The sequence below is a fragment of the Mustela putorius genome, unplaced genomic scaffold (genome assembly GCF_011764305.1).
Source record: "Mustela putorius furo isolate JIRA1106 unplaced genomic scaffold, ASM1176430v1.1 tig00003942_pilon_pilon_pilon, whole genome shotgun sequence".
In the NCBI taxonomy this organism is placed as follows: domain Eukaryota; kingdom Metazoa; phylum Chordata; class Mammalia; order Carnivora; family Mustelidae; genus Mustela; species Mustela putorius.
In genome coordinates, this window is record NW_025422087.1 from 11327173 (window position 1) to 11351641 (window position 24469).

The 24469-nt window shown below is 34.9% G+C and overlaps 1 protein-coding gene across 16 annotated transcripts in view; it reads right to left on the reverse strand.

Annotated features, from left to right (window-relative positions):
- SUPT20H (SPT20 homolog, SAGA complex component) overlaps nt 1-24469 on the reverse strand; it is a 41464-nt gene that overhangs the window by 11864 nt on the left and 5131 nt on the right. For 6 of the 16 annotated variants that reach the window (XM_004770760.3, XM_004770762.3, XM_004770759.3 and 3 more), the window contains exons 3-20: nt 23744-23779; nt 23059-23117; nt 22740-22806; nt 19477-19606; nt 18394-18497; nt 15082-15198; nt 14796-14849; nt 11414-11553; nt 9112-9268; nt 8961-9017; nt 6427-6498; nt 5625-5782; nt 4476-4502; nt 3884-3916; nt 3215-3332; nt 2595-2697; nt 2293-2451; nt 274-580 (exon numbers count right to left, since the gene is read on the reverse strand). In XM_004770760.3, the coding sequence (XP_004770817.1) occupies nt 274-580; nt 2293-2451; nt 2595-2697; nt 3215-3332; nt 3884-3916; nt 4476-4502; nt 5625-5782; nt 6427-6498; nt 8961-9017; nt 9112-9268; nt 11414-11553; nt 14796-14849; nt 15082-15198; nt 18394-18497; nt 19477-19606; nt 22740-22806; nt 23059-23117; nt 23744-23779 (1898 nt within the window). The remainder of the gene's footprint in view (nt 1-273; nt 581-2292; nt 2452-2594; nt 2698-3214; nt 3333-3883; nt 3917-4475; nt 4503-5624; nt 5783-6426; nt 6499-8960; nt 9018-9111; nt 9269-11413; nt 11554-14795; nt 14850-15081; nt 15199-18393; nt 18498-19476; nt 19607-22739; nt 22807-23058; nt 23118-23743; nt 23780-24469) is intronic. The other 10 variants (XM_004770763.3, XM_013044913.2, XM_004770766.3 and 7 more) reach the window with 6 other exon arrangements.

Sequence of the window (24469 nt, forward strand, 5' to 3'; positions counted from 1 at the left end):
AATAAGAAAATCTATACTGCTGTCAATGTGAAATAGTATCAGGTTAGTGCATATAATACATATAGTACCTAAAATTAAAACATAAATTAAAAGATATTTGAGATAGTTTCTATCCATATCTGAACTATTTTTCAGTTTCAGAAATATGCAATTCATTAATTTCACAAGTAAAAATTTATTTGAGAATATCTTAAAACACACACATACAGACCGCCCCCCCAAAAAAACAAAACAAAAAAAACCACCAAAATCAGGGCATCAATGCAAACTTACCAAACAGAGCCCACAACATTGATGAAGTTAAGTCCAGCAGAGTTTGCCATGACCTGGGTGGCCGTGGTTCCTGTAGTTATGGATGTTACCATGGTGGAAAGAGGAATGGTCGTTACAGGCATTGCCTGGCTCAGAGACCTTTGCTGCTGAGCAAATTGAGTTAACAAAGTGGGCTGAGGGGTGAAGCCTGAATCTTGGGGAGTAGGGGTGGCTGAAGGGGTAATAGGAGTTGAGCTCTGAGCATCAGGAGGGTGTGGGGTCGATGAAGGGGTTGGTGTAGGAGTAGATGGCTTAGGAGTTCCAGATCCTGCTCATTGAGAAAAATAAAAATTGCTAGTTTGTTATAAATGGCCAGTCCTTTTTAAAATAAGGTTAATGGAATCTTACTTAGCACTGACAATTTGTTCCAGTTTTTTTTTAAGCAGTTAACTGCAAGTGTTAATTTCTACACATGATACATGAGTGTTGCTACACTCAATTACAATTAAGGATGCAGTATATCACCTAAAAATTCCATCAGATATGCTATTACAGTAACAGTAAAAATATACATTTGTATACTACCACAATACCCATTTAAAAGTTAATTTCCTACATGCTACCTTTGGCCTAAAAAGTTTAAGAGGAATTCAAATTAATTTTCGTTATTTACGATTTCACTAATTTAGAACTTCATTTAAAAATATTGCTTATTTTCTCTAACAGTCTGAGATAAACTCTGAACATAGTTAATAAATTACATATGGTTAACAATCATATTTGGCACCTAAATGTACATGTTTAATTCCTAACACATCAAGTTTATCCTGACAAACAAATTTACAAAACACAATAATAAAGCAAATATTTGATAGATAATACTGCATCTTTAACAGTAACTGTGTACTTCTGTTTAAATGTAAGAATGTATAGAAAATCTGTTGTGAATGAAGTATGCACAGTTTATCAACTTTTTAAAAAAAAAAACAAAAACAAAAAACAAAAAAATAAAACCAAAAGCTCTTGAGGTGTTTTCTTTTTTAGCTTTCATGTCCTGCAGAAAGAAAGGAAAGAAATGTGAATGTCCAGAAGCTGTCACTCAACCCTTACTTAAAGTAACAACTGTGTGCAGTAGATTAACATAATCCATACCCACAACATAAGAAGTGTGAATAAGACTTCCAGGAAATTTATAAATTTTTCTTTGTGCAAAACAAGAAGGCAGAAAAATTACACCTTTTGAGCTATCAAGATGAAGATGTTTATATCTAAGGCAAAGACCACCCTATCACTGTGCAGTGTACTAAAACTTTCAGCACACTTTAGTTATCTATAAAAAAATCTAAAAAACTGGAATGCTTTTTTGCAAATTGATACCTAAATATCTCAGAAAACTCTAATTTGAAGAAATTCTTCCAAATGAATGCTAGAGTTCTTGCATAAGTTTTCTTGATGTTAAAAAAAATATTCAGTAGTAAAAATTACATTTTAATATTTTCAGAATAATGCCTTATGATTATTACCACATTTTAGTAACTGGTTACAATTTTTAAGAGTGTAGGAGTGTTTTTGAAAGATCGGCTTTCAGTTTATTTTATCACCACCTTGGAATTAGTTGGTTTCTTACATATATACAAAGATAGGACTGCAGCAACAACTCTTATATGACATTTTTTTTCTTATCAGCTACATAGTTTACATAAAATGGAACATGATCCCTAGTGAACACTGGAATAAAAAATATTTTGGAATCTTATTGCCATATTTAACAAGATTATTAAGGAGATGTGTAGGTTGTAAATCTACAAGGTATACACACAGTGCATACATAGATACAGAAAAACAAATACAATTACAATAAACACATAATACATACAATTAACAAGAGATTCCCCTGAAGCTTCTCAAAAGTTATACATTTTGGGTACATAGTACATTCAGATTTCAGTATTTCACTGGTCAAAAGAAAATAGCTGTTTTAAGAAACACTAATGCAAAAAGCTAATGAAAAGCTAATGAAGAATTTAAGTTATAACTCACTTTGTGATGAGCTGGCAGGTGACAGGGCAGCTGGAGAAAGCATGCTAACTTGATTGAGATCCACAGATGACTTCCGAGAAAGACTTGGCGGCTTGGAAGCAGGTGGAGGAGTTGGAGATTTAAGAAAGCTGCTAGCCTGCTGTGGTGTAAAATAGTTACCTAGAAGAATATAAAAAAGTTATTTCCTACACTTATAATTCCAAATTCTGTGAATTAAGTAAGCCATAATATTTGTATAGTTTTAAAAATAGCTTATGACTGTACCATGTATTTTACTCCAAATGACAGAAACCAAAGTGTACCTGAAGAACTATTTCCTGAGCTTGAGGGAAGTTTGATGGGTGGAGGTCGATGTTTTACTCCCTTTCCCAATACTGAAGACTGAACTGACACAGTCTCCGGTTGCTAAGAAACAGGGACATTAAACATGCTTATTAAAATTAAGCTCAAATTAAAAACTCATAAATTAGTACCACTATAGCATCTAGATGAGAACATGGGACTTTAAAACTCTGAAAAGTACTCTTAGTGTGATAGGCTGGGTGTTACAGATGTTCAAAAAATATGTAATTTCACCTAAGAAGATTCATGACATTATAGTATATATAAAGCATGAAGGAAAGATTTCTAAGTAACAGGGTGGGGAGAAAGTTTGACAGAAAAGAGCAAAAAGGTAAACTGAAGGCAAAGCTTCTACTCTTAAATCTTTCCAGGGAAAAGAATAAACTGTTGAAGCCAGGTGATTAGTATACACAGGTGTTCATTATACTTTACTTTCTACCTTTGTGTAGAGAGAAACTTGAAAATTTCCATTACAGAAAGTTAAATATTAAACAATACCCCCATCCCTCAAAAAAACAATCTTTAACATTTCTTAGATTCCTTAAGAAACAATTAGGCAAAAAAAAGTAATCAAACACACTTCTGTTTCTTTTCCTGGAGAAAGCTGACTCAAGCTGGCTGAGCCACTGGAGCTGTGTGACATTTTGACTGGACATTTGGCTTCATTCTGGACCAATTCCTGGTACTGATTGACTACCCTAGAATATTAGGAGTAAGTGAGTAAGGATTAGGTAACAGTTCTAAACATAAATTTATAGAAAATAAATAATAACAGTTAATAAAAGAATTTCCATCAAAATTAACACAAAAATTCAAACTAAATAATTTAGGTTCATGCCAATTCTTCTAATCTTTTCAATGACAAACTAATGCTCAAAACATTTTGCTAATAAACAATCTAAAGATAAACATAAAGTATCCTCCCTTTAATACAGAAATTACAGGGATTATTTAACCAAGAAGCAGCCGAAGAAATTACCCACTGACTTTCACTTACATTCTGATTAAAGTACTACTTAGAGATTGTCTTCCTTAGCTACCATAGATGTATGTATGCTTTCTTATTTAAAATACACTGTATTTTAAACCATTATTCTTGTGTTATATTCTCAATTCTATAAAAAACACTAGTAATATTTAAAGTATAACTAAAATCAAAGTTGTGACTCTTAGTGGAGTACTCTCTATCCTATAAAAGTGAAGTTTTACATATTCATCCCGATTAAAGATAAGACACAAGTATTTTTACCTCTCAGCATCAGTCTTTGATCCAATAATAAACCTGAAATGTTTAAAAGAGAGAAAAGTATTATGTTAAGAGTTATCTTAAGGAGTGCTGGGATTACTTTTGAAGGTTTCCATATTTTAGTGACTGCAGTTTTATAAAATAAGTCAAACTACAAAGATATTGTAAAAAAAACTTTTAAAAATACATTTAAACTTATGAAGCAGTGACCAAGTTTTGCATGCATTATAAAATATCCTGTGAATAATTTGGCTGATTTAATTTAAGGGAGATGTATTTTGGCATAAAACTTATGTATCAAAACAAAATCTGGGCTCAGAATTACCAAGTACTATACATCCTTACAAGTGTCTGCCCTACAGCAAAACTCACTGAACTACTGTGTGCAAGGCCTTTGGCCTTCCTCTCACTTTAATCTTTGATTTTTGAAGTCATTAATAATGTCTACAGAGTAGATCTTAGAATATATTTTAGACAAGGAAGGTAGTTTATTGCCAATTCAATAAAATGGCTTTACCAAGTCTTTTTAAAGAATTTGACATTTATATGATTTCTTAACAGATTAAAATAGTGAATTTGTTTATTTTTTAATTACCAATTTGAATGATCATCTGTGGAGGAGCTGAAATATAAAATGTAAAAAAAGAAAAAACTTGGTTAATGCAGCTCAAACTTTAACTTCAAAGTTATTAACTCAAGTAATTTATGAATATGGAAGAATGACTGGAAGTAACAAAACATGCAGCATTTTTGCAGCAAGTCCCTGATGTAAAGGCAAAAAATTCAATTCTCTTGTTAGATCTTATCAGTTGGCTTTTGAACTGTTTTTTTTTTTTTTTTTTTTAATGAGAAAAAAAAACCCATATATTATCTTATGTTTGAGAAAGGTTCATAATTTAAAATAACCAACATATGTCTTAAGGGGAAGATTTTTAAAGACACAGGTAATCAAAACATCTCATCTATGTAGTATTCAACAATAGAAACTCCTAATGTAAAAAAATTACCTAATGATTCTTTGACTGAAACTATTTCTTCCCATTGACTTTTACTTAGATATTGGTGAGGCTGGTCTTTAAAAATCCATTTCTACTATTGCTTCACTTAGTATCGTGTTAAGGAAAGACTTTATAAAAAATTTAACACAGTCCTGGCTCCTGCTTTTTTTGTTGAGCTCCTCTTTGTAGTTTCTTCTTTTTGAAACACCATCAACTTGATTGAAGAACAAAACAAATAATCAAACAATAAAAACAAAACTAAATACTGTTACCTTGTAGTAACTTATAGTCTGTAAGTTTTAGAAGATCAAATATGTGTGTATGTGTATTTTCTTTTAGAGCCAGTAATTATATTATGCACTGAGTCTTTATTCTTAAATGCAGTGCTGTAATACCAAGCACCTTTAACAGTTTCATTTATAGTAAACTTGCTATCTCAGAAACACTTCAAGTTCCTGCTCACAGGTTGAAGTCAAAAGTGTCAACACATAAATATAACAAGAAGGATATATCCTTCAAAATAGGTATGAAAATAATTATACCTTAGGTTTTTAAAAAGATTATTTTAACTCCTGGACAACATGGTAACTGTAATTTACTTTTGTCTGCTGACAAATCTAATTAGAGTCCTTAAATAACAAATGAATCCCAAAAGGGAAATTTTTATTTACTAATGGTTCATCAGTAGCTGCTAGATAAATTCGGATGCCTAATTTTCTCAATTACATGTGTTTAACAGAACTCACTGGGATGGAGACATCTGGCTGTCATTTTCTTCATCTTCTTTACATGGCTGTATTTTACCATAGTATAGTGGATCACCAAGTGACTGCAAAATGGTGAGCTTTGTTTTCTGATACTGATTACCAGCTTCACATTCAAATACATAATCATCTTTTACATCCTATAAAAGAACATCCAGATAAATATCTTTTTCAGTAAATAATCAAAGTTAACAAACAACACACTAACTTGCTTCTGGCAACAGAAGACACATTACATTTTGACTACAGACCTGTTTAAAACCATCAAAGAGAATAAAGCCCAGGATTCTCTTTTATATAGCAGTATAAGAATGAGGGTCCAATGAGGTAGTTAACCAAGCCCAAGTGAAATGTGGCCCAATATTTCACAATTTGTGGCCAAACTGGATATACTGGACATATGAATATAAATACTAAATATTAAAGGGGTAAAACTTTTGAAGACAGATCTACTTCTATTTATCACATACAAGAAATATTACTGCACTTAGAGAAAACATATATAACATTTCAAATCATCTTTAGAATAACTTACTAATTAGAAACAGAAAACCAATCAGAACCACCAATATGCAACTGAAACAGAAGTAAAAATTCAGTTACATATTACGAATGCCCTAAACCATACTTTATGAAAAATAAAACTAAACAACTGTTTTTTAATTCACTAAACCCCCAGGATATCCTTTAAATTAAAAAAAAAAATCCTAAAAGTAAAGTCACTTTATGTTTAATAAATTCAGAAACAGTCTCATCAGAAAGAAGACTGCAAGGATGGACTTACATGGGCTGGCCAGACTGTTGGTTGTGAGTCATCAGATTTGATGGATTTTTCCACTTTAGCATATTTCTCTACCTAAGCAATCAAATCAAGAGACAGCAGATGTAATGGAATCAATACTGTGACCAAAGAGAAAAGCCCAAGTAACTCAACAATACAATATAGCTTCAAGCACAAAAATTATTGAATTGCTAAAATCACCAACTATGCTTAATATAAAAGTCTCCTGATACAATCATCTGACCAATTGGCTTTAAAAACAAAATTAGGGGCGCCTGGGTGGCTCAGTGGGTTAAGCCGCTGCCTTTGGCTCAGGTCATGATCTCGGGGTCCTGGGATCAAGTCCCGCATTGGGCTCTCTGCTCAGCAGGGAGCCTGCTTCCTCCTCTCTCTCTCTGCCTGCCTCTCTGCCTACTTGTAATCTCTCTGTCAAATAAATAAAAAAAAAATCTTAAAAAAAAAAAAAACAAAATAAAAACAAAATTAGAATCCCTTTTGTCATTAAAAAAGTTAATAAACAGCTGTTTTTGTTGTTGTTGTTTAAACAGCTGTTTTTTTTTTTTTGACAGTGCCTCTTCTTTTTGTCCCATAAGTTGATACTACATTTGTCCTTTGGGAAAGTTTGAATGTCACAGACATCATCAGGACCAAAATCTTCTCCTTTGGCTGGGTTTTTAAACCACTTATTTATTTGCTTATTTGAGAGAGAGAGAGGAAGAAGAGGGAGAAGCAGGCTCCCCACAGAGCTGGGATCCTGTTGTGGAGCTCAATCCCAAAATCCCAGGATCATGACTGGAGCTGAAGGCAGATGCTTCACCAACCGAGCCACCCTGACGCTCCCTATGGCTGGGTTTCAGTGGAACAAAAGTTCTCTTGTGATAGGTGGGACAAAACTGGTACTGGGGTCCACAGCCTACATTTGAGAAGCAAAATACTAATACAAAGTTTCTCAGTCTGAGTTGATCAGAAGAAGAATCTAGAATGCCAAGTAAATGTAGAGAAAATTGGAAAAAGACTAGGTAAGTTATATTAAAGTTGACAAAATTTTTATGAACTTTTTCCATTTTCTAATCAGACATGGATTATATATTTTGTATTATCTCTTACCAGCCTGTGTGAATCAAGTATTCTCATCTTCCTGGTAACCATGACCTTAAGATAAATCACGCTCACCTGGGAACTGGGTAAAAATTCAGATTACCATGTCTTTTCCCTGGAGAGCTGACTAAATTAGAAGGTCTGAAGTGGGACGTGAAATCTACATTTACCTGGTATTCTAGATTCTTCTGATCTACTCAGACTGAGAAACTTTATATCAGCATTTTGCTACTCAAATGTAGGCTATGGACCCCAGAACCATGCAACCTGAGAACCTGGAAAAATTATAGCATCTCAGGTTCTAGCTCAGACTTGCTGAATTAGAACTTCTGCAAACCAAAGTAATTAGGATATACATTAAAGTTTGAGAAGCACTGCTTTAGATACCCAGTCACCATCCAAAGCTAAATCCCACCCTTTGATATTTACACTAACATCTCTTCTCAAGCTGCATTCCTCTGGAAACATGTAAGTTATCAAAAAATAATGTGGCTTATACTCCTTTTAAGTCATATATATAGTGTACTTCTGAAGGCTTTGGTTTTGTGCTTTTCAGAAACTTTTAATCTCAGGAAATAAGAATAGTACATGTGCTAGCCTAGTACATGTGCTAGCCCATGTGCTAGCTATCCAAGGATGCAGAAGAAAAGCAAACATCTGTTAAAATAACTAACCAATTATAAAAACTTGAGTGAAAAACAGAAAGGAACACAGGAGAAATAGGAAAGTAAAAGAAATATGGGACAAGTCATCAAAGTATCTCTTTTATTTATTTATTTAAAAGATTTTTACTTATTTATTTGACAGACAGAGATCACTAGTAGGCAGAGAGGCAGGCAGGGGGTGGGGGGGGATGCAGGCTCCCTGCTGAGCAGAGAGCCCGATGCGATGCAGGGGCTCAATCCCAGGACCCTGGGATCATGCCCTGAGCTGAAGGCAGAGGCTTTAACCCACTGAGCCACCCAGGTGTCCCCTCTTTTATGTTTCTGATTGTTTATATCTCATGAATATTATGGATGAGCAGAAAACAAAATCTGAAGTTCTTAATCCTGGCCACTGCTCCACTATTGTGAATTTTTACATTTAACTAATTTCAGAAAAGAATTACCAGGAAGTTATAATGATATATTATGAAAAAAAGAACACATTCTATACATATTATGTAATAATGTACCATCTTTTTCCATTTCAAAATTCTTTTATTGTTCCTAAACACAGACCTTTTATAGCAATATACAGAGGTATTAAAGTGTTGTAATTTTATACAAGTTAATGTGAAAGAATGTTTTAAAATATTTTAAAAATAAGCAATTGATTTAAAAAAAAAACTGTTTTTAAAACAAGTGAGTCTTTGTTTTCCCTGAATATAAGCTGTTATTAGTTAAATTTAGGAACTTTGTACGAAAATAAAAGTTCATGCAATTCATGAACTGACTTACATCCACTTCAGAAGGTATGGCCAAGTTACAGGGACTTCGCTTCCACATATCTACACACTGAAAATTAAAATCAGTATTAATATGCTGAAAATTCAAAATGAGCCAAGTTTTTGGCATAATAATAAGCTTCATTTAAAAAACACATACTTACATTTCCTGCTTTAGATATCTTGAGGTCATAATGTTGACCTGCTTTTCTTTCCTTCCTTTTTTGTAAGAAATCAAGTAATTTTAGCTGTGGAGGAGGTGGACAGTGAGAAAGATCCTGTTGCCGATTCAGAGAGGACCTGGAATACCTCTTGAAACATCTGAAATATTAAGAGAGTGAACTAAACAAAAGAAACTCAGAATAAATCTTGATTCAGTCAGTAAACATTATGTATGTCAATCACAAATATCTGTAGAACACCACCGCTTGCCAAGCAAAGTCCAATGGACTGAAAAAACAAAAATGAACAAGACAAACAAAATTCCTATTACTTGGAGCTGATAGTCAAGAAGGGAAAACAGGCATTCACAAGTAAACAGGTAAGATCATTTCAAAGAGCACTGATTAGTAGGAGAAAAAACAAAACAAAACAAAACAGGGTACTGTGGTGAGTCAGTGATAGGGCAGAATTAGGTAAAAGGAAGGAAGGACTGGACTCTGAAGAAATGCTGTGTGAGCTGAGCAATGAACGGCATGAAAGAAGTGGCTATGAGATCAGGGAGGGTGCCTGGGTGCTCCAGTGGTTGGGCATCTGCTTTTGGCTTGGGTCATGATCTCAGGGTCGTAGGATCAAGCCCCAAGTTGGGCTTCCTACTTGGTGAGGAATCTGCTTTTTCCTCCCCCTTTGCCCCCTACCCCTCATGCTCTCTCTCAAATAAATAAATAAAATCTTTAAAAAAAAAAAAAGAGAGAGAGAGAAAAGAAAAGAAAGATCAGGGAATGAATATTTGAAGCACAGAGAAGAATTTAAAATTAAGAATTAAAAACTTAAAATTTGTTTTTAGAAACAGAAAATAGGTGTGATTAGAGCACAAGGGTCCACATAATAGATGAGGTCAGAGAGTAAGAAAGGAGCTTTACAGATTAATGGTAATGTGTTCAGATTTAATGTAAAATAGGGGGAAGCCTTAGGGAAATTTAAGCAAGTAGTGGCATAGTCCCTTTGACATTTTTAAAAGATTTTTCCAGTTTGCTTATGTAGCAAATAGATCAAAAGGGAGCAAACACAGCAGCAGGAAGATCAAACAGGAATTTACAAAAGAAGTCAAGATGAAGATGATGATGACTTTAACAATGATTTAGCAGTGGGCATGGAGATGTGGAGAGATACAAAGAGATTTTATAGGGCTGCTGACAGATCTTATATGAACTTACTTCACTATTTCCGAAACTGTGCCTTTTCCTCAGCATATATTGTTTACATAGTAAATTGAGGAATTTAGAAAAATGGATAGGTTTTTGAACTCCTCCAAACTTGACAATTATCCAAAGTGGGCCATTAAAACAATTATGTCAAAAGTACTTAATGATGAACCAACTATAACTGTAGTCCAAGTTAATATGAAGCAAAAGAGAGAGCAAAAACATTTAAAGACGACTTCCCATGTTATAAAAGGCATCTGGTTATAAACTGACTTGTCAGACTGTGATACTTTATTAGATTTCAAAAATAAACTATAAATTGTTTCTTTAAAAGCAGTATTAACAAAACAAACAGGTTATTGGTTATTAGTAATTAATCAGGATTATTCTTTTTGTTTATTCTTGTCTCTTCTCAGACTCTTTTTAGTAAACAGACTCTAAACTTTAGGAAGTTTCTTCTTTCACAAAATGCAGAGAATGCACCACTTCAATATAAAGCACAGTATTAAAAATCCATAATACACAAATAAAGTAATATAAGGCCATTTAAATCCTTTTTTTTTCCAGATTATTTATTTATTTGACAAGAGATCACAAGTAGTCAAAGAGGCAGACAGAGAGAGAAGGGGGAAGCAGGCTCCCTGCGGAGCAGAGAGTCTGATGTGGGGCTTGATCCCAGGACCTTGGGATCATGACCTGAGCCGAAGACAGAGGCTTAACCCGCTGAGTCACTCAGGTGCCCCTAAAATCCTGTTTTTATTTTATTTTATTTTTTTTTAAAGATTTTATTTATTTATTTGACAGACAGATCACAAGTAGGCAGAGAGGCAGGCAGAGAGAGAGAGAGGAGGAAGCAGGCTCCCTGCTGAGCAGAGAGCCCGATGATGCGGGGCTCCATCCCAGGACCCTGAGACCATGACCTGAGCCGAAAGCAGAGGCCTTAACCCTTAACCCACTGAGCCACCCAGGCGCCCCTAAAATCCTGTTTTTAAAAAGTCAGAGCACTTTTATACTTTGGAAGGGAAAGATACCACAAATAGCAAAATTTAAAACTACTTGCCTAGGAACATCTTTTGGTTTACCTATCTACAAAGGCAATTACCGTTTCATTGGGCGTGTGTTCATCTTTTGCTTGTTATAAAGGAGTCTGTTTGCAGTGCAGGTTACTGCTATAGAAGGATCAAGACACAGTGGTTCAGCTGTAGCTAGGATCAGTTGGCTCTCAAGCAGAAGTTTATCTTCCTGAAATGTATAAGAGCACATGTCCGTAACGATTTAAGTTTTTCAAATCACACGTATCTTAATCTAGAAATATTCCTTGGAACTGTTACATACTAACATAAAACACAGTATTTCAAGTTCCAACCTTTTTGTAAACGTCAAAAACTTGACAGCATAATGAAAATATTAATGGAAATTCAGTTATCTAACAGTGTTCAAATGGTCAAGATGTAAGAGTGCCTATTCATTAATCCATTCATTAATTCAACAAATATTTGCCAAGCACTGTTCTTAGGCCCTGTTCTAAGAGCTGAGGATTAAGTAGTGAACAAAACAGATAAAATCATCTGCTTCCACAAAGCTTACAAATAAATGTTGGATCATAGCACTTTCAATAACACAGAGATTAACAGTCCCATTCTATACTCAGCTTAACTTCATTACAAGACTAAAAATGATCACACAAATACTGTGTAAGCTCTATATACCCAATTCCAAAATATACACAGGTGTTTTTTACTGATATTACATAAGGAATACTGCATTCCTTTATTTTTTTTTTGAAATACTGAAATATTTTAATAGCAACAATTAAATTTTTTTAAAGTCAAATGAGTCAATACTATTGCTGAGTAAGATTTTTTGCAAACAAACACTGCTTCTTTCAATACTTCAACTTTTTATTATGGGCATTTTCAAACATAAAAGCAGAAGCGTAGTGACCCCATGTACCAATACTTAATTTCATTCAATAAAATCTCCCTCTGTAACTTATGTTTTTGTTTTGCTAGAGTATTTTAAAGTAATCTATTACAGCATGCATTGCTAACTGATAAGGAGTTCTAACATCCAGTCTGGCTTTAAATTTCCCATTATCTCAAGAGTGTAGTTTTAGTTGGTTTGTTTGAATTTGAACTCAAACAAGGCCTATGGTATCTGGTTTGTATCTGTTTCAAACTCCTTTTTTTAAATTCTGTTATGTGATCACCTTCTTCTCCCAACTTTTTTTTCCCTTTTCTCAAGCAATTAATTGGTTTGTTGGATTTGAGCAACTACTTCCTTGTGGACTTTAACTGGATATGACTAGTTGCTTCCTCACTGTGTCGTTTAATAATCTTGTTTATGTCCTGAATTTCTTGTAAACTGTTACATCTAGAAGCTTAATTTAATTCTGGTTCTGTTTTTTTAGATGAGAATTCTTTATTGGTACTATTGCATACTGCGTACTTTCTCTTGCATCACATCAGGAGGAACACTATGTTGGAGTGTTCCATTTTTACATCAGTGGGGTTAGTCAGATCTCTGCATTATAAATATTCCTATGGACGTATGATCTAATGGTTTTTATATCTAAGAATTACAGTTGTCTAGATGAATTCATTAAGACTTCCAAAATTGTGGGGCGCCTGGGTGGCTCAGTGGGTTAAAGCCTCTGCCTTCGGCTCAGGTCATGATCCCAGGGTCCTGGGATCGAGCCCCGCATCAGGCTCTCTGCTCAGCAGGGAGCCTGCTTCCTCCCCTCTCTCTGCCTGCCTCTCTGCCTACTTGTGACCTCTGTCAAATAAATAAATAAAATCTTTAAAAAAAAAAGACTTCCAAAATTGATGTTTCAAAAAAATCCATCATTTCTTTTGTACCTATTAGCTGGAATTATTCCTATATATGTGCTAAATAGTTGGAAGCGCACCTTTCAATTCTGTTAAGATTACCCATCAGGCAGGAATGCTATGGAGCCTACATCAACATTTAATGGTATAAAATTTAATGGTATAACATTAAATGGTATAAAATTTAAAGGAAATTAAGTTGAGATGCTATTAGTATATGTAATACGTGAAATTACAACTAAAAATTTCTGCTATTTGGAATCATTACTTACAAAAGCACCATTTATATGCACCTCACCCAAAGGAATTCAAATTCTCACTAATATCAGAAATGTTAAATGGTTTTCTACACGCTAAATTGTCTTCTACAAATTCTAAACTGTCTAAATGCCTAAATGTCTTTCTATACTTCCTGATTCTTACAGGAACCTTCTTAAATAAATTACTGAAAACAACTGAAACAATTATTGAAACATCTGAATGTGTTATACTCTGAAAAAGTTAACTCTAAGTCCCATGATTTTATGAAAGAAAATTAAGAAAATAAACTGCTGTATAAAGATACAGGTGGCAATTTTCAAAAAATGCAGGTATTTTTCAAAGATAGAAACTACACATCTGCTTATAAGAAATATCCTCTACCAACAATTACTTTGTACCAGGATAATTGTTTTTTTCTTCCTCTTTTCTACTGAGGTATAACTGACATATTAATTTAAAGGTACACAAGTGATTTGATATTTGTACACACTGCAAAATGGCTATCACAGTAAGTCCAGTTACCCACAGCAACAAAAATTTTTTTTCTTGTCATGAGAACTTTTAAGATCTAATTTTTCTGAATATTCCCCTACTTACTATTTGGCTATCTATCATACAGTTCACACAGAAAAAGCAGAATAAAATGTTACGATCTCTCCCTTTATTCATCAACATTCAGAATAAGAAACTGACACCCTAATAACCTCTTAGGGCGACCAATGAGGTTTTTTTTTTTTTTTTGGTTTTAAATATTCTTTCAACAGCTTTTAACCTTGCAGGCAAAAAGATTATAGCCCAAACTGAAACCCAACATTTGACAGTTACTGATGATGGCATCTTATTCATAACTACATCTTGCAGATAATTTTCATTATCAGTATTTTCTTTAGTTTAGTTACTGTTCCTCTCTACAGTAGCAGAGAAGTCCAACCACCCTCTTGTAAGTGGGCACCAAATACATATTGAGCCAGCACCAGAGAGTTAACTGGCTAGTCTCAAGGTTCAAGTCTACAACTGGGGTGAATGGCAATAGGACAGGCTAGATGTGCTTTAGAATCCTAGATTATAGAAAACCAGTTATCTATTTGTATCGATGGTATAAAAACAAATAATTTTTCTTCTATTTGAGAGGAAATTAAAAAACGAAGTTTCACACATTGGACAGATCAGGTCAGCCTGACCCTGTTTCACCATGGTCCTAAAGCAAATGGGATGGAACTGCTTAGTTCTTTGAGTGATTACTGCATGGATAAAGAGACCCCTGATTTCTAAAGCTCATAAAGGAATTGCAAAATTTACATTTTAATAAAACTACAAATAAAATATCTTTTGCTTAACTTAATGTTAAGTATTGTTCCTTTATTTTGTCTCTTTCGGATTTAAAAACAAACTAACCTGGGTCCATTTATGATTATCGCTTGTTATTGAATGTACATCACAGACCAAAGTCTACAAAAAATAAAAACAAAAAAAAAAAAACCATTAATATAAAGACATGCTAACATATGAAGATATTTCATGAATAAAACTCTAAATAAAACCCAACATTCTTTTATTTTTTAAGATTTTATTTTTAAGTAATCTCTACTTCCAACCTGAACTTTTAATTTTGAGATCAAGAGATACCCACTCCACCAACTGAACCAGTCAGGAGCCCCTAAAATATTTAAACATTCCTTACCTGCATCGTTGGCCGTAAGAGAATATGCCTACTTTGGTAACCAGGAGATTTCATATTACTGGACTGCCTGTAGTCACGAATTTCTGCTATGACACATCCACAATGAAAAATATTAACCTGTTTTGAGTGAAAATATTTAAGTAAATGTCATTTTTAAAAACTCTACATAAGTGTGCTTACATTCAATGTTTCAGGTTCTTTACATGCTTATGCAATACTTCCGGTCACTCACAGTATCTTAAGTGGCCTTCCTTACTGGTGGATTTACCACTATATAAACTTTTCTAAGCAATTATTTTATGTTCATCATTATGACTCAAGAAGTTTAAAATCATTTACTGAATTCTAATTATAGATTGAGTTTTGACATTTATATACTTCAGTGTTACAAATCACTGGAGATGCTGTCTTGATGCTCACTGGCTCACAGCTATACTTTGCTAACTTCATCATTTTTCTAAAGTCCATCTATGTTCTAAATTGTCAATCATCTCTGCCAGAGTTTCAGTTTCTGGAAATAACTACTATGTGCTCTGCGAAGACTTCCAGAAATATGACTGTCTTTATTAATAAAAGGAAGAAAGCTAACTATGAATTCAAATAATAATTTTTGGCTAAACATACTGTTTTCTAGTCCAAAAGTAAGAACCTTTATCACTCAAGTCTTGCTAATCACAACCTGACATAGGTACTTTTACCCTTTCAGAATTTTTACTGGGGACTTTCTTTGCTATGAGTTCTTACTATGCTCATTCTTTCCAGCAAGTATTTATTGAGCCATGACAATGTGAACTATATGCCAGGCACTATCCAAGAAGCTTCACAGATACAGCAGTGGTGGGACAATTATTTACTCTTAGTGTGGGAAGACAGGCAAAAAACATGTACAGCAATAAACAAGACAATCTTAGGTAGTGAGGAATGCTAGAAAGGAGATAAAATAGGGAGAAGCGAATTTAGATTGTGTGTTCAGATAAAAACCTCTCTGAGGAAGTGACTTTTCAGGTGAGGCCTGACTCACAAAAGGGCCAGACATATGCACAGATCATTCCACACACAAGAAAGAACAGATGAAATGTCTTAAGATAGGAATAAGGTTGGTGTGTTTTAGTATGTAAAACACAATGAATGGCTGCAGTGTAGTGAGGGGGGATGAGAATCAGGAGATGAAGCCAAGGAGGCAGGGGTTTTGGACAGTGAGAGGACACTGAAAATTTTAAGCTGGGAACTTCCCCCCCGCCTTTTTTTTTTTTTTTTTTTTTTGATTTTGTAAGCTTAATTTAGCTGTCTGTGGAGAACTGATTTCTGGGGTTTTAGAATGAAAGCAGAAAGTTCAGGAAGGTAACTATAGCAGGTCATGACCACATATATTTTGAAAGTACAGGTGACATTTGCTGATGGACTGATTGTGAAAGGGGAAAGCAGGGTCACGGATTACGAAAACTAAAACTGGTCTGAGAGGTAGAAAAAAAAGTACTGTTCCCGTCATGTGAAGTTTGAGGAACCTATTACATATCCTAGTAAATGTAAGTTTGGAGCTTAATGGACTAGTCATGGAGAGATAAGCAAGGGATTAAACGTCATTTTAAAACTCATGACACTGGTTGAGATCATCGAGCAACAGACTGTTACTAAAGAATAGAAGTCATAGGATTGAATCTTGAAACCATCACACATTTATGAAGGGAAAAAAGATGACAGTTAAGAAGACAGAAGGAATAGAGAGAAAAGGAAAACCAGAATGCAATGTTTCAGAAGCCAAAAGAAGAGCGTGCCAAGGAGGAAGCAGTCATTTGCACCCAATTTTGTTGAGAACAATTAAGATGAGAACAGAAGGGATGCCTGGGTGCCTCAGTCAGTTAAGTGGCTGCTTTCGGCTCAGGTTATGATCTCAGGGGTTCTGGGATCAAGTCCTACACCGGGCTCCCTGCTCAGTAGGGAGTCTGCCTTTCCCTCTGACTACTGCTCCCCCTGCTTGTGTGCTCGCTCTCTGACAAATAAATAAAATCTTAAAAAAAAAAAAAAAGAAAAAGAAAAAGATGAGAACAGAAAGTGACCAGTTGATTCAGTGCCTTGGAGATCACTGGTGACCTTGACAAAGCTGCTTCTATAGAATGGTGATGTTAAATATTGAAAAAGATAGGCAGAGAAAAGAATGAGATGTGAGAAAAAAGACAAAATGATTACATACAATTTTGTGAATAGCTTTGCTGTCAAGAAAAGCAGAATTATAGAACAGTACCTCGAGAAGGACATGGGTTCAAGGGAGGATTTTTTTTTGAAAAAGCTGAGATATAGTACAACATACTTGTGCTCTTTATGTAGTAGAAAGGGGGAAAACAGATGATATAAGAGAGGGGTTAAAGCTGCAAATTCCTGAGAAGGAACAGTATCCAGAATACCAGTAGAGAAGATTTCTTAGAACAGAATACTTCATCCATTTTAACAGAAAGGCAGGCAGAAAGTGTGAAAAGAGATGTGGATGCTAGTTAACTAAGACTAGGAGAAAACAGAAATTCCAATTAGATAGCTTCTTTATCCTAAGTACATAGTATTGCTGGAGTGCAACCAAGGAGTAAATAGTTTCTCCCATACTCTTTTTTTTTTATTTTTTTTAATTTTTTTTAAAGGTTTTTTTTTTTTTTTTAAGATTTTTATTTATTCTTCAGAGAGAGAGGGAGAGAGAGCGAGCACAGGCAGACAGAATGGCAGGCAGAGGCTGAGGGAGAAGCAGGCTCCCTGCTGAGCAAGGAGCCCGATGTGGGACTCGATCCCAGGACACTGGGATCATGACCTGAGCTGAAGGCAGCTGCTTAACCAACTGAGCCACCCAGGCATCCCTCTCCCATACTCTTGATTGTAGGTATAGGGAGATTTCCAACAAACGAACTAAATGTTAGAGCAATTTTAGAAAGATCAACTAAATCTACACATTTCATTACAGCCTAAAGGGTGAGTATCCCACAATAAAATGTGTTGCCATATAACTGTATCTAATGTCTCACTTCATGTTCTCAGCACCATCCAGAACACAATTAAATATCATTTATAACAAATGCCACAGAATTGACAAATCTAATGACATTTTTTAATTTATTTTTTTAATAAGATTTTATTTATTTGACAGAGAGCTAGAACACGAGAGAGGAGGGGCAGGGGGTGGTGCAGTAGAGGGATAGGGAGAAGCAGACTCCCTGTGCAGGGCTCCATCCCAGGATCCTGAGATTGTGACCTGAGCCGAAGGCAGACACTTAACCAAATGAATCACTCAGGAGCCTCTCTAATGACATTTTAAAAAGAAAAATTTCGTACCTGAGATTTTTCTAGGAGATCAACCAAAATAGGAGGTAATTCTTCTGCATCCAAGTATTCAAGCAATTCTCCTTCTTCGTAAGGCAGTCGAATGGTCTCAGAATCTTAATATTAAAATATAAAGTTTCTGAAAAATGTTCAGGCTCACTGCAAAACTTAGGTATATAATTTAAATGAGTTTCCAAAAAAAAAAAAGAATAAATCCCAAAGGCTTTCCTAAAGTCCTTCTTTATTTAAGTCTTATAAATCACTTACTACTAAAAGACTTGGTAAATTGTATATAATTTTAGGCCAGAAAGGAGAAAACTCCCAACACACCGCAAAAACAATCTGCCTAATGACACAATGCAAACCATAGCCAGCAATACAATAATCAGAATGTGAGAAAATTCCCACACTGGTAACTGAAAGTCCCTTGAAGACTACTTATCTCTAATCTGAAAATCAGCATGATAACTTGGTACCTCATATGAAAAATGGTCACTTATATACAGAACAAAATTCTGTAACATTTTATAATTATCAACAAAAGAAAAAAAAAAATCCTTAACTGGATGATTTCCTTGTAGAACCCATATCATCATCACTGTATCAAATTTCCAGATGTCTCTTTAGTGAAATCTAATAGTGCTTATATTTCAAAACTCTATTTTCAGGATATAAATAGAAATAAATGTTACTAAATAAGAAAATTATTCAAAAGGCAGAGAGTCTGCTTTATTTTAAAGGTTTCAGACTCAGTATTCTCAAAATACAGAAGAAAAACATAGAACACCTTACGCTACCTTAAAATGTAAATAGCAAAAAAAAGAAAACTGTGACAATTATATAAAGGTTAGGTCTTACATAACTTAACTTCAAAGACCTACCTCAATTAGAATTCTTATTCATGAAGGCAATCATATTACACATACTTTTTAACAAAACATTGTAAAAAGGAAAATTTGGGCTCATGCCTTCTTTTATCAAGTCATCACTGATCTGAGGGACAGACCACTTAACAGATTAAAAAACTACTACCAAAAGAGCACATCCCGCCTTGCAGAGGGATTTTTGTGGGTGCAGCTCTCCGAAGGTTCTTACCTGATCCATTTTTGCCCCTGAGCATCAGAGAGTATCCCTCATTTCCTGGGTATAGGTTGACCACTAAACAGGACAATGTCTCTTGCATAACAAGCTTCTCTAACAAATTCACATTTCTTCTTAATTTCTGCTTTAAAAAGAGGCAGAGCTCATGAAAATAATCTGGCATAACCTTAGTGAAAATACTCTGATTTTTTTTAAGCTTTTATTTATTTGACAGAGAGAGACCACAAGTTGGCAGAGAGGCAGGAAGAGAGAGAGAGAGAGAGAAGTGGGGAAGCAGGCTTCCGCTTAGCAGAGAGCCCGATGTGGGGCTTGATCCTAGGACCCTGAGATCATGACCTGAGCCGAAGGCAGAGGCTTAACCCACTGAGCCACCCAGGTGCCCCCAAAATACTATGATTCATTCAGACTTGAATGAAACTTTCAGTGTTCCTTCCACATTATGATCCTGAATATAGGGGAAGATTCACAAACAATACAGTCACCAAATACAAGACACAACTATGTAAATTCAATTTTGGTCTCCTACTATGTTTTACACAAATTTCTGGCATAAATTAGATATAAACAAATTCAAAAACTCTACTTAGTTGTAATGTTAGGCTCAAAGATACCTAGCTGGTAAGAAATGAGGAATTAAGCAATTTCCTATAAATTCAATATAAAAGCTCTTTAGAAACTTTCTTTTTAAAGATTTTATTTATATATTTGAGAAAGGGTATGAGGAAGAAGGCATCAGCAGGGGGAAGAGCAGAGAAAGAAGGAAAAGCAGCCTCCCCTCTGAGCCAGGTGCCTGAGAGGCTCAGTCCCAGGACTCTGGAATCATGTCCTAAGCCAAAGGCAGATGCTTAACTAACTGAGCCACCCAGACACCCTAGAAACTATTCTGTGGAGGAAAAAAAAAAAAAGTCATTAGGAAATATAGTACACATACCTAAAAATCCATTACTTTATTTTACTTTTTAAATTTTTATTTATTTATTTGACAGACAGAGATCACAAGTAGGCAGAGAGGCAGGCAGAGAGAGAGGAAGGGAAGCAGGCTCCCTGCTGAGCAGACAGCCTGATACGGGGACTTGATCCCAGGACCCTGAGATCATAACCTGAGTTGAAGGCAGAGGCTTTAACTCACTGAGTTACGCAGGTGCCCCCAAATCCATTATTTTAGAAAGGAGTATGTTTTAAAATGAAGCCCACATATATAGATATTAGAATTCATTTAATCTAATTTTATTTACAAAAAAACCGAGTTAATAGAATAGTTCTACAGGATCTCAAAAAACAAACCCAAGTATTTTGTGTTAAACATGTATATCTGCAGTTATATGCAAGGACAAATGATAAATTGATTTACTCTAACTGTGGAATAAAAACCCTCAGCATCTTGAGAATTTGAAAAAAATGAACAAATCAACAGTTGAACTATTTAATGAAGAATCAGTAGAGGGGCACACCTACGTGGTGCAGTTGGTTAAGCATCTGACTCAGTTTTGGCTCAGGTCACGATCTCAGGGTTTTGAGATCGAGCCCCATATCAGGCTCCACACTCAGTGCAGAGTCTGCTTCAGAGTCTTTCTCCCTCTTCCTTTACACTTTCCCACTGCATGCTCTCTTTCTCCCACCAGGGGGGGAAAAAAAGATTAGTAGAGAGAGACTAAATTTTTTTTTTTTTTTAAAGATTTTATTTATTTATCAGAGAGAGAGGGTAAGAGAGCAAGCACAGGCAGACAGAATGGCAGGCAGAGGCAGGGGGAGAAGCAGGCTCCCCGCGGAGCAAGGAGCCCGATGCGGGACTCGATCCCAGGACGCCGGGATCATGACCTGAGCCGAAGGCAGGCGCCCAACCAACTGAGCCACCCAGGCGTCCCGAGACTAAATTTTAAAGTAGTTTCAAGGGTAGAGAAAACCTTCGAATTTGACATAAGACAGATAAATTCAAACAGTATTGAATATCTCTTCAAGACAAGTTGGTTTCTACTTCTGGTGTGAGCAAAAAATCAGAGGTCAGAAAATTTCTTTCTTAAAGGGCTAGATAGTATTTTAGGCTTGTAGGCTATGTATGGTCTGTGTTGCAAATACTTAACTCTGCTGTTATACCTTGAACTCAGCCACAGACAAGACATAAATGAATGGCTGCAGCTGGATTCCAACAAAACATCATTTACAAAAACATGCAGTGGGCTAGATTCATCTGGCAGATAATGGTTGCCAACCCCAATTTAGAATCTTTATTTATGTATCCTATCTTAGTTCTGTCCCTGAGGTGATGGATATATTTGCTATATTTATTGACTGTGGCCATAGTTTAATGGATGTACATTATGTCAAAACTTACAAAATATATACCTTAAACATGCACAATTTATTGTACATCATTTATATCTCAACAAACTTATTTAGAAACATACCATAAGATTTATTCAATACTTATTGTTTTCCCTATGTTAAGATCTTAAAGGCTAGATACTATTAGCATTCCACTAATTTTTTGCCTAACAGGTAATAAGGTATTTTTCTTTTTAAGAGAGAGAGCATAAGGGGCAGAGGGAGAATCTTAAGCAGGCTCTATGCCCGGCTCGAACTCACAACTGAGATCCCCTGAGTGGAAACCAAGAGTCCAAAGCTTATGACTGAGCCACCCAAGCACCCCAAATGGTATTCACTATTAGCATATGTGCTGCCACAGTGAGCACAATGGTATTCATCTTTAAAGAAGCTCATAGAGCTTTTTAAGGCTCTTATAACCCAACAATCCAAAAGTTTGTTACATTTTTATTGCCCATATTTTTATACTAAATAAAAATGAGTTAACATGGCTCTGAACTAATTTTTGTGGCCAAACTAATCTTTTATTATCACACCTGAATTTCCTACACATCCTTACAATAGCTTTAACTTTCCAATACAAATGACCATGAGGAAATAGTGACCTTTTACCTCCTGTCTTTGGTCTACAAATCACTTTTCAAGGGGTAAAGAAGCAAAAGATAGTATTTATGATGACTTCTTTGGGTACTCAAGGAAATATTTTCTGTTATTCAGCAAACACTGTTCACCTCTCTTACTTAAGCAGGTGAACTCTACCCAGTGCCAGATTAGCCAAGGTTATGAGTCAACTGCAGAATTGGCTAGTCTGGCTGGAAAAGATGTTAGTTAACTGACAAAAATATAAATCATTACTGCTTCAAATTTAACTGCTTCGAATGTCCCTCTTCCTCTACATTTCAAAAGCAATAATAACATAAAAAAATTACACTTACCTTAACCTCAGGCTCTTTTTCACATTCTTCAATATATAAGTCATAAAGTTTTTGAAATACAGATTTTCTAAAATTTAATGAAACAAAATAATGTGACTATAATATTATAATTATCATGAAGTGAATGCTACTCTGAAATTTTCCCTAACTTTTTCCTCAATTTCCCCCACACTGTGGGTGAAGTGGGGTTGAATACAATAGTTAATATCAACTTTAAAGTACCTCTAACATTTCTAGTACAGTGCTAGAAGGAATGCAATAAATGGTAGCAATCATTATTTCCAATAATCAAAGATATCAATCAATTAAATATGCATACCTTCCACTAGACAGGTATTTCCTTTTGGGAGGTCTCTGTCGGGCACTTTCAATGACATACTAAAAAAGAAAAGTTTATGAAAACAAGCTTGCCTTTTGCTTAGTGCACAAACAGCTCTATTTTATGAATACTTAAAACACGTGTTAAGATCAAAAAGACTAGTCACTCAAGTCCCGATCCATATTAAATTATAGTTTGTAGGAAAAACTACTTAACTTCTAAATTTATATTATAAACAAGTGAAATTTAAACTGCACTAAAATTTAGCACAATATTTCACTATGATATAAGCAAAATCATATAGTTTCAGAAGTGAGAATTATCCTCAAAATGTTTTATCGTTGTTCAGAATATGCACAGCATACCCAACTGCAAGAACTCGATATATTTTTGAACTATCTTCCCTTCTAACTGAGCAATTACACAACTTATCAAAACAGGAAAACATAATTTTAGAAATTCTTTGTTCAATAATTTTTATTCTACAACATTATCTAAGAATTCCAAATAAAAGATGAGCCAAACCTCATTCCAAAGCATTTTTATTTATGGCAAAATTATATGCATCCTTATCCTAAAATTACGTTAATATGCTTCTTTGAGAACCACATACAGAAATCTCTTAAAACTGAGTTTTGTTAATTAAGAGAACACTATTTCAATATGTAACTTAGTCACACCTCACCTCAGCACGATCCAAAGCTAGTTCTAAAGCTTGTTGCTGTAAAAAGTAAACGGTGTTTTTGGTATTAGTTATTTTCACAAAAAATAATTTAACACTTCTAAGTTAAATGTTTATAAATGTTTTTTCTAAAATATGTCTAAGATATTTTCCTTTATTTTATATCCACCCACCCCACTATATGTTCAAGATATATTACAAAGAAAAATCATGTCAGTTTTGGGTACCTGATTATGACAATAAATTATATAAGAAATGCTAAAATTATTTTCTCTGGCTAGTGTTTATAGAGGCTGATACAGAGCCAAGAGTTAGATATAGAAACTACTGCCATTTTATAAACCTCAAGTTCAACATTCTAAGAGCACTCTTCAGGAAAACATAGCCATCAAGTATGCAATTAAAGTGAAGGAAAGATTAACTCTCCTAATCTGGTAGGGACCCTGGAAATTGGGGGTGTTGTTATATTGGTACCTAACACCAATTCAGAAAATCCTCATATCTTGGGGCACCTAGGTGGCTCAGTCATTAAGTGTCTGTCTTCAGCTCAGGTCATGATCCCAGGTCCTGGGATTGAGCCCCACAGCAGGCTCCCTGCTTGCAGAAGCCTGCTTCTCCCTCTACCACTCCCCACTCCCCCTGTTGGTGTTCCCTCTCTCGCTGTGCTGTCAAAGAAATAAAATCTTAAAAAAAAAAAAAGATAATCTTGATATTTTAATGCAGAGAATC